Source organism: Sebastes fasciatus, chromosome 16 (assembly GCF_043250625.1).
Source record: "Sebastes fasciatus isolate fSebFas1 chromosome 16, fSebFas1.pri, whole genome shotgun sequence".
NCBI classification, from domain to species: Eukaryota; Metazoa; Chordata; class Actinopteri; order Perciformes; family Sebastidae; genus Sebastes; species Sebastes fasciatus.
The window spans coordinates 175529-189061 of record NC_133810.1 but is presented as its reverse complement, the minus strand read 5'-3'; the positions used below and the strand labels follow the sequence as shown (position 1 = coordinate 189061).

Genomic DNA, 13533 nt, shown 5'->3' with positions numbered 1-13533 from the left:
ATACACTATAGATACTAGATACACTAGAGATACTATATACACTATAGATACACTATATACACTATAGATACACTATAGATACTATATACACTATAGATACACTATATACACTATAGATACACTATAGATACTATATACACTATATATACACTATAGATACACTATAGATACTATATACACTATAGATACACTATAGATACTATATACACTATAGATACACTATAGATACTATATACACTATATATACACTATAGATACTATATACACTATAGATACACTATATACACTATAGATACACTATAGATACTATATACACTATAGATACTATATACACTATAGATACACTATAGATACACTATAGATACTATATACACTATAGATACACTATATACACTATAGATACACTATAGATACTATATACACTATAGATACACTATAGATACTATAGATACTATATACACTATAGATACTATATACACTATAGATACACTATATACACTATAGATACTATATACACTATAGATACACTATAGATACACTATAGATACTAGATACACTATAGATACTATATACACTATAGATACACTATAGATACTATATACACTATAGATACACTATAGATACACTATAGATACTATAGATACACTATAGATACTATATACACTATAGATACTAAATACACTATAGATACACTATAGATACTATATACACTATAGATACACTATAGATACTATATACACTATAGATACACTATAGATACACTATAGATACTATATACACTATAGATACTAGATACACTATAGATACTATATACACTATAGATACTATATACACTATAGATACACTATAGATACTATATACACTATAGATACACTATAGATACTATATACACTATAGATACACTATAGATACTATATACACTATAGATACACTATAGATACTATATACACTATAGATACACTATATACACTATAGATACACTATAGATACTATATACACTATAGATACACTATAGATACACTATAGATACTATAGATACACTATAGATACTAGATACACTATAGATACACTATAGATACTAGATACACTATAGATACACTATAGATACTATATACACTATAGATACACTATATACACTATAGATACACTATAGATACTATATACACTATAGATACACTATAGATACTATATACACTATAGATACACTATAGATACTATAGATACACTATAGATACTATATACACTATAGATACACTATAGATACTATATACACTATAGATACACTATAGATACTATATACACTATAGATACTATATACACTATAGATACACTATAGATACTATATACACTATAGATACACTATAGATACACTATATATACTATATACACTATAGATACACTATAGATACACTATAGATACTATATACACTATAGATACACTATAGATACTATACACTATAGATACTATATACACTATAGATACACTATATACACTATAGATACACTATAGATACTATATACACTATAGATACACTATATACACTATAGATACACTATATACACTATAGATACACTAGATACTATATACACTATAGATACACTATAGATACTATAGATACACTATAGATACTATATACACTATAGATACTATATACACTATAGATACTATATACACTATAGATACACTATAGATACTATAGATACTAGATACACTATAGATACTATATACACTATAGATACACTATAGATACTATATACACTATAGATACTATAGATACACTATAGATACTATATACACTATAGATACACTATAGATACTATAGATACACTATAGATACTATATACACTATAGATACTATATACACTATAGATACACTATAGATACTATAGATACACTATAGATACACTATAGATACTATATACACTATAGATACACTATAGATACTATAGATACACTATATACACTATATATACACTATAGATACTATATACACTATAGATACACTATATACACTATAGATACACTATATACACTATAGATACTATATACACTATAGATACACTATATACACTATAGATACTATATACACTATAGATACTAGATACACTATAGATACACTATACACTATAGATACTATATATACACTATATATACTATATATACACTATAGATACTATATACACTATAGATACTATATACACTATAGATACTATATATACACTATAGATACTATATACACTATATATACACTATAAATACTATATACACTATAGATACTAGATACACTATAGATACTATAGATACACTATAGATACTATATACACTATATATACACTATAGATACACCATATACACTATAGATACTATATACACTATAGATACTATAGATACTATATACACTATATATACACTATAGATACTATAGATACACTATAGATACTATATACACTATATATACACTATAGATACTATAGATACACTATATACACTATAGATACTATAGATACACTATATACACTATATAGATACTATAGATACACTATAGATACTATATATACACTATAGATACTATATACACTATAGATACACTATACACACTATAGATACTATATACACTATAGATACTATATACACTATATATACACACTATAGATACTATAGATACACTATAGATACTATATATACACTATAGATACTATAGATACACTATAGATACTATATACACTATAGATACACTATAGATACTATATACACTATAGATACACTATAGATACACTATAGATACTATAGATACACTATAGATACTATATACACTATAGATACTATATACACTATAGATACACTATAGATACTATATACACTATAGATACACTATAGATACTATATACACTATAGATACTATATACACTATAGATACACTATATACACTATAGATACACTATAGATACTATATACACTATAGATACACTATATACACTATAGATACACTATAGATACTATATACACTATAGATACTATATACTCTATAGATACACTATAGATACTATATACACTATAGATACACTATAGATACTATACACTATAGATACTATATACACTATAGATACACTATATACACTATAGATACACTATAGATACTATATACACTATAGATACACTATAGATACACTATAGATACACTATAGATACTATATACACTATAGATACACTATAGATACTATATACACTATAGATACACTATATACACTATAGATACACTATAGATACTATATACACTATAGATACTATATACTCTATAGATACACTATAGATACTATATACACTATAGATACACTATAGATACTATACACTATAGATACTATATACACTATAGATACACTATATACACTATAGATACACTATAGATACTATATACACTATAGATACACTATATACACTATAGATACACTATAGATACACTATAGATACTAGATACACTATAGATACTATAGATACACTATAGATACTATATACACTATAGATACACTATATACACTATAGATACACTATAGATACTATATACACTATAGATACACTATAGATACTATAGATACACTATAGATACTATATACACTATAGATACTATATACACTATAGATACACTATAGATACTATAGATACTAGATACACTATAGATACTATATACACTATAGATACACTATAGATACTATATACACTATAGATACTATATACACTATAGATACTATATACACTATAAATACTATATACACTATAGATACACTATAGATACTATAGATACACTATAGATACTATATACACTATAGATACACTATATACACTATAGATACTATATACACTATAGATACTATATACACTATATATACACACTATAGATACTATAGATACACTATATACACTATATACACTATAGATACTATATATACACTATAGATACTATAGATACACTATAGATACTATATATACACTATAGATACTATATAGATACTATATACACTATAGATACTATATACACTATAGATACACTATATACACTATAGATACTATAGATACACTATAGATACTATATATACGCTATAGATACTATAGATACTATAGATACACTATAGATACTATATACACTATAGATACTATATATACACTATAGATACTATAGATACACTATATACACTATAGATACTATATACACTATAGATACTATATACACTATAGATACTATATACACTATAGATACACTATATATACACTATAGATACACTATATACACTATATACACTATAGATACTATAGATACACTATAGATACACTATAGATACTATATACACTATAGATACTATATACACTATAGATACACTATATACACTATAGATACTATATACACTATAGATACACTATAGATACTATAGATACACTATATACACTATAGATACACTATAGATACACTATATACACTATAGATACTATATACACTATAGATACACTATATACACTATAGATACACTATAGATACACTATATACACTATAGATACTATATACACTATAGATACACTATAGATACTATAGATACACTATAGATACACTATATACACTATAGATACACTATAGATACTATAGATACACTATAGATACTATATACACTATAGATACTAGATACACTATAGATACACTATACACTATAGATACTATATATACACTATATATACTATATATACACTATAGATACTATATACACTATAGATACACTATATACACTATAGATACTATATACACTATAGATACTAGATACACTATAGATACACTATACACTATAGATACTATATATACACTATATATACTATATATACACTATAGATACTATATACACTATAGATACTATATATACACTATAGATACTATATACACTATATATACACTATAAATACTATATACACTATAGATACTAGATACACTATAGATACTATAGATACACTATATACACTATAGATACACGATATACACTATAGATACTATATACACTATAGATACACTATATACACTATAGATACACTATAGATACACTATATACACTATAGATACTATATACACTATAGATACACTATAGATACTATAGATACACTATAGATACACTATATACACTATAGATACACTATAGATACTATAGATACACTATAGATACTATATACACTATAGATACTAGATACACTATAGATACACTATACACTATAGATACTATATATACACTATATATACTATATATACACTATAGATACTATATACACTATAGATACACTATATACACTATAGATACTATATACACTATAGATACTAGATACACTATAGATACACTATACACTATAGATACTATATATACACTATATATACTATATATACACTATAGATACTATATACACTATAGATACTATATATACACTATAGATACTATATACACTATATATACACTATAAATACTATATACACTATAGATACTAGATACACTATAGATACTATAGATACACTATATACACTATAGATACTATATACACTATATATACACTATAGATACTATATACACTATAGATACTATATACACTATAGATACTATATACACTATAGATACACTATATACACTATAGATACTATATACACTATAGATACTATAGATACTATATACACTATATATACACTATAGATACTATAGATACACTATAGATACTATATACACTATATATACACTATAGATACTATAGATACACTATAGATACTATATACACTATATATACACTATAGATACTATAGATACACTAGATACACTATAGATACTATATATACACTATAGATACTATATATACACTATAGATACTATATACACTATAAATACTATATACACTATAGATACACTATAGATAGTATAGATACACTATAGATACTATATACACTATAGATACACTATATACACTATAGATACTATATACACTATAGATACTATATACACTATATATACACACTATAGATACTATAGATACACTATATACACTATAGATACACTATATACACTATAGATACTATATATACACACTATAGATACTATAGATACACTATAGATACTATATATACACTATAGATACTATATAGATACTATATACACTATAGATACTATATACACTATAGATACACTATATACACTATAGATACTATAGATACACTATAGATACTATATATACGCTATAGATACTATAGATACTATAGATACACTATAGATACTATATACACTATAGATACTATAGATACACTATAGATACTATAGATACACTATATACACTATAGATACTATAGATACACTATAGATACTATATACACTATAGATACTATATACACTATAGATACTATAGATACACTATAGATACTATATACACTATAGATACACTATATATACACTATAGATACTATATACACTATAGATACACTATATACACTATAGATACTATATACACTATAGATACTATATACACTATAGATACTATAGATACACTATAGATACTATATACACTATAGATACACTATATATACACTATAGATACTATATACACTATAGATACACTATATACACTATAGATACTATATACACTATAGATACACTATAGATACTATAGATACACTATATACACTATAGATACTATATACACTATAGATACACTATATACACTATAGATACACTATATACACTATAGATACACTATAGATACACTATAGATACACTATAGATACTATAGATACACTATAGATACTATATACACTATAGATACTAGATACACTATAGATACACTATACACTATAGATACTATATATACACTATATATACTATATATACACTATAGATACTATATACACTATATATACTATATACACTATAGATACTATATATACACTATAGATACTATATACACTATATATACACTATAAATACTATATACACTATAGATACTAGATACACTATAGATACACTATACACTATAGATACTATAGATACCCTATATACACTATAGATACTATATACACTATAGATACTATATACACTATAGATACTATATACACTATAGATACACTATAGATACTATATACACTATAGATACTATATACACTATAGATACACTATATACACTATAGATACTATATACACTATAGATACACTATAGATACTATAGATACACTATATACACTATAGATACACTATATACACTATAGATACTATATACACTATAGATACACTATATACACTATAGATACACTATAGATACACTATATTCACTATAGATACTATATACACTATAGATACACTATAGATACTATAGATACACTATATACACTATAGATACACTATAGATACACTATATACACTATAGATACTATATACACTATAGATACACTATAGATACTATATATACACTATATATACTATATATACACTATAGATACTATATACACTATATATACTATATACACTATAGATACTATATATACACTATAGATACTATATACACTATATATACACTATAAATACTATATACACTATAGATACTAGATACACTATAGATACACTATATACACTATAGATACTATATACACTATATATACACTATAGATACTATAGATACACTATATACACTATAGATACTATAGATACACTATAGATACTATATATACACTATAGATACTATAGATACACTATATACACTATAGATACTATATACACTATAGATACACTATATACACTAGATACTATAGATACACTATATACACTAGATACTATATACACTATATATACACTATAGATACTATATACACTATATATACACTATAAATACTATATACACTATATATACACTATAGATACTATATACACACTATATATACTATAAATACTATATACACTATAGATACTATATACACTATAGATACTATATATACACTATAGATACTATATATACTATACTATATATACTATATACACTCTATATACTATTTATACTATATATAATATATATACTATATACACTATATATATTATATATAATATAATATATATATAATATACTATATATATTATACACCTCAGCACCACCTGACACTATATGCTATATACTCTATATATACTATATATATATTATAATATATAGTATAAATATATATATATACACTATATATACGTATATACTGTATATATATACGTATATATACAGTATATATATATATATATAGTATATATATATATATTATATTATATTATTGGTATTATTACAGCACCACCTGACACTCTATATACTCTATGTATATATAATATATATATACACTATATACAGAGTATATAGTATATATATACTATATATATACACTATATGTGTGTATATATATATATATATACACACACATATATATACACTATATATATATATATATAGAGTATATATACACAGTATATTATATATTATATATACTCTATGTATATATAATATACATAGAGTATATAGTATATATATATACACACTATATACACAGTATATTATATATTATTACACCGCAGCACCACCTGACACTCTATACACTCTATATATTATATATTCTATATATTATTATTCCACCACAGAGACCTGCTGCAACACATAGTAATATTAGACACTAATACACAGAAAGAGTCCGATCAGAGCCGCTAAGGCATGCTGGGAGTTGTAGTTTAGAGGCTGCTGACAGCAGCAGGTCTGCAGGTTGTGTTCATCAGTTACTCATCCAGGTGATACCAGGAGGTGAGACAGAGGTAATGCTGCAGGTAAAAGGACAAACACACAGAACCAGCTGAGTGACCGACGGACCGGACCGGTGCTGTCCGTCTCCGGCTGCAGCAGCAGCCCGTGTGGTCGGAGGACACGCCTCCATCAACCCACATAACCTCACATGGTTTACTACAGTACCAGCAGTATACTGCCAGCTGTATACTGCCAGCTGTATACTACCTGCTGGTAGTATACAGCTGTATACTACCAGCTGTACTACCTGCTGGAAACACTCTACACCTAGTAGAAGTACAACAGTACTGCCATCAAAATACACGTATAGTACCGCCCACTCATTATGCAGAATAATCTCCATTATAGTTTAGAATTATTGATGCATTAGTTTTTTAATCTATAATAATACATCTGTCTCCATCTTGGTTTTTGTCTCCAATGGGACCATCATTTACTAAAGGAACATCATGCTGTATTGAAGAAGACTGAAACTAGTGATTGAGACCACTGGCCCCGCCCCTCTGACTCTGGCCCCGCCCCTGTACATGTTTAGGGAGTGTAGAAGAAGAAAAGGTCAGCAGGTGAATTTGTAATACTTTATTTACATCTTTATTAAACACATCTTTCAGCTTTGTGCTGATATTACAGCACAAAACCACTGAGAACACAAAGTAAAAGAAAAGTCACAACACAAAGCGACAGCCCCCCCCCCCCGATAATCTGGGGTTGTTTTTTAGAAAAAACATGGCGGTAAAGAGGAGGAGCCTGATCCAGACAGACCGACAGCGAGCACGAAGGTGGCGGTGGACCGAAGACGTGATAAAGTGACATCATTAATAAACGGTATAAAGTGACTATAGAAAGTAAACAGCTGTTCATCAGTGCAGGTTTCAGGTGACGAGTGCTCCCTCTGGTACGGATAAATAAATAGAGAAAGTGAAGTACAGCAGCGTGCTCAGGTCAGCGCTGAGAGGAGGCGGTTCCTCTCCGGTCTCTTCAGGTCGCTGGGTGATGATGTCACTGGGATCAAGGACCAATCACATGCGTGCTGTCGTTCTAATCGACCATCTTAAAAAGACTAATGGACACTGGAGGACACACTGACGTCCAGATCAACGTCGCCACGTCTCCGCGGTGACGGAGGAGTTAACAGATGACTAAACCTCGCTGGTTTCAGACCGCCGCCGGTCAGTACAGATTCCACGAGAGCTGGTCAGAGAAAACAGGAACCTGCTGGTCATCAGAGCCCCAATCTACCAGGAACACAGAACAGCTGATTCACATCACATCATGAAGACCGTTGCTACGTATAGCAGACCGCTGCTACGTATAGCGGACCGCTGCTACGTATAGCGGACCGCTGCTACGTATAACAGACCGCTGCTACGTATAACAGACCGCTGCTACGTATAGCAGACCGCTGCTACGTATAACGGACCGTTGCTACGTATAACAGACCGCTGCTACGTATAGCAGACCGCTGCTACGTATAGCAGACCGCTGCTACGTATAGCGGACCGCTGCTACGTATAGCAGACCGCTGCTACGTATAACAGACCGCTGCTACGTATAGCGGACCGCTGCTACGTATAGCAGACCGCTGCTACGTATAGCAGACCGTTGCTACGTATAGCAGACCGTTGCTACGTATAGCAGACCGTTGCTACGTATAGCAGACCGTTGCTACGTATAGCAGACCGTTGCTACGTATAGCAGACCGTTGCTACGTATAGCAGACCGTTGCTACGTATAGCAGACCGTTGCTACGTATAGCAGACCGTTGCTACGTATAGCAGACCGTTGCTACGTATAGCAGACCGTTGCTACGTATAGCAGACCGTTGCTACGTATAGCAGACCGTTGCTACGTATAGCAGACCGTTGCTACGTATAGCAGACCGTTGCTACGTATAGCAGACCGTTGCTACGTATAGCAGACCGTTGCTACGTATAGCAGACCGTTGCTATGGACACAGTTCTGCTGTCGGACTCTGGAGGACCGTTTGTGTCATATTATTGATGTCTTCAGTACGTAGCCGTGTAATAATCAGGATAATGTTCAGCTAGCAGGTCATTGTTGTAGAATAAACCGCAAGCTGTATGTTATCCCTTACATCGTGACCTCAGCCGTGACCTCAGTCGTGACCTCACCTTGGCCGTTGTCGGCCTCCAGCAGGAGGCGGAGCCAGTCGGCCATGTTGTCGTTGGTCAGCTGACTCCTGAAGGAGTAGCTGAGGCCGGGAGGAGAACGCAGAGTCCTGTAGGTCAGCTCAGCCTCCTGACGGGAAGACAAATAAAACAAACACAAATATCATTCTATGTCACAGTTTATCAATTCATTCATTCATTCATTCATTCATTCATGGCTACATTTATTTTTAATATTAGTTATCTACTTTAATGACATCTCTTTATTTATGCAGTCATTTATTTCTGATTTTGGCAGATTTGGTCCTCCATACAGCCCTGCTGGATTTATACTGATCATCTAGATTCTGCTGTTTTTAGAGCCAGAACTGGTTCTGTGTGATTGATTGATTGATTGATTGATTACCGGGGACAGGGGGACGGTCCAGGGTCCAGGCAGCTCCAGAGGAGACACCGAGGAGGCTTTAGAGGCTGCTGGAGTCTCCTTCTCTCTCTGCTTGTCTCCTCCCTCCTCACAGAGGTCAGAGGTCATCTGGGCCAGCTGGTTCTGACTGAACAACAGAACCAAACAGAGATCAGACCTCACGTTGCCTCTGAATATACGATGATACTAGTGACGTACAGCTGCTCCACGGGGTCCTGAGCGTCGTCGCCGGCGTCCGGCTGGCCATCCGTCAGCGGGTCCCACAGGTGCAGCGCTCGCCTCCACAGACGCACCTGCATGTCCCAGGAGCGCCGGCTGTACTTCCTGTACTTGTTGGGAGTGGACGGGTGGAGCTTAGCGTCCCGCAGGTGTCTGAGGACGAGCAGCGCTCACAGTTTAGATATATAGATGTATATATGAAGAAGAGGAGGAGGAGGAAGAGGAAGAGGAGCGTCTCCTGACCTGGGGACCTGCTGCAGGTAGTTCTGGTAGCCGCTGGTGTTCTTGCCGTACTGGATCTGTTTCTGGCGCCGCTTCAGAACCGCTCCGTTGGTCTCGGTGTTGGCCGGGTCCGGGAGGCGGGGGGGGTAGCAGCGGTCCAACGGGGGCCTGCAGGGACACGGAGAGGTCAGAGGTCACCACAGGGTGTCCTGGTCATCTTCATCACAGGACCTGGTGATGATGATGATTCTTCATGTTCACAGTTTACTGACCTCTTGTTGTCCAGATCGTCCGTCCCCACGGCAACGCTGCTGGTGGACACTTTGAGGATACAACGCTCCAGGATGGACGGCCTGCAGGAAAACCAGGACCAGGACCAGGACCAGGACCAGGACCAACAGAGAGACAGAGACAGACGGGGTTAAAATTGTTCAGGATGTTCATCCTCTACAGGTCGTGTCAGGTTCAGGGACATGCTGCCACATCGTAGAATAGAAACACAAAAGAAGAACAACTTTAAAGTGATTCAGTCCAGTCTTCAGACTGAACCAGACAGAACTAGTCGAGCTGAATCCAGATGATCATGTGACTCTCAGAGACTAGAAGATTTCACTGCCCTTCAAAGTGAAAGTAGAGAAAGTAGAGGAACCTGCGAGGTTTGTTGCCGGCAGCTCTGTCTCGTCCTCGCAGGTCGGCGGCGGGAGGAGACGGCATCGGAGGCACGTTACTGTGAGGACGAAGACAACACTTGTTTTATGTGAAGCGGATGACGTAAACCCGACAGAGTCAACAACCAGAGGAACTAGTTCACATTAAGTCATCGCCACCAGGCGGGGAGTTTCTCACCTGACCAGGCTGTCGAAGACGGAGCTGCAGCCGGGGAGCAGCCACGGCTCGGGGGCGGAGCATCTGGAGGCGGAGCATCTGGAGGCGGCGGCCAGCAGCGGGTCGGGGAGGCCGTTCCACATGGCGGCCGACCAGCCCTTCACACAAACGCATGACCGCGGGCTGAAGCAGAAGCTGAGGACACAAACATGATGACATCAGAGGGGAGCACCACGGAGACGATCAGAGAGAACTGGTACCTATCGGAGAAAACGGGTACCGATCGGAGAGAACGGGTACCGATCGGAGAGAACGGGTACCGATCGGAGAGAACGGGTACCGATCGGAGGGAACAGCTTCATCTGTGTCCGTTAAGTCAACTAAAGTCAGCGTCCTGTTGCTGGCGCTTGTGCTCGCTCTACATAGACATGAAGGAGCATCGCTCAACACAGTGAGGAGACACACGTCAGCTAAAAGCACAATATCACTCTATATTTCAGCTGCTTGGCAGTAATGTTAGCTGACCAGACCAAGGTCTCTCCATGAATCAATGCTGATCCTAGTGTTGGCTTTTCCCGCCTCAGCCTCCCGACCGCGGCCGGAGGGAACGGGGGAGACGATAAGGTTTCTCTCTGCGGAGCCCCGTCACTTCACAAGACACGGGAAACCTCTGTTGGTCTGGAGGAGCTGCAGCAGTTATTTCTGCACAAACGTCCACTGAACATTCACTAGATATTCTCACAGCTAAACTAACTCTTCTGCAGTGTGGAGTGAGCAGCATGCACGTGAGAGGTGGAGAGAGAGAGAGAGAGAAGGAGCGCGGTGTGTGAGTGAAGGCAGGCAGAGGAGCAGAGGAGCAGAGACTCCGGTCCTGGAGACCAAAGCTACGGTCTCCT

The 13533-nt window shown here is 33.3% G+C and overlaps 1 protein-coding gene across 2 annotated transcripts in view; it reads right to left on the bottom strand.

Moving 5' to 3' along the window:
* Positions 1–9382: 9382 nt before the first annotated feature.
* Positions 9383–13533, bottom strand: part of slbp2 (stem-loop binding protein 2) — a 6308-nt gene continuing 2157 nt past the window's right edge. Inside the window, exons 2-9 of one of the 2 annotated variants that reach the window (XM_074612259.1) lie at positions 12659–12832; positions 12462–12539; positions 12085–12165; positions 11834–11980; positions 11570–11743; positions 11354–11498; positions 10951–11077; positions 9383–10053 (exon numbers count right to left, since the gene is read on the bottom strand). In XM_074612259.1, the coding sequence (XP_074468360.1) occupies positions 9989–10053; positions 10951–11077; positions 11354–11498; positions 11570–11743; positions 11834–11980; positions 12085–12165; positions 12462–12539; positions 12659–12832 (991 nt within the window). In that variant the 3' untranslated portion in view covers positions 9383–9988. The remainder of the gene's footprint in view (positions 10054–10950; positions 11078–11353; positions 11499–11569; positions 11744–11833; positions 11981–12084; positions 12166–12461; positions 12540–12658; positions 12833–13533) is intronic. The other variant, XM_074612258.1, reaches the window with a different exon arrangement.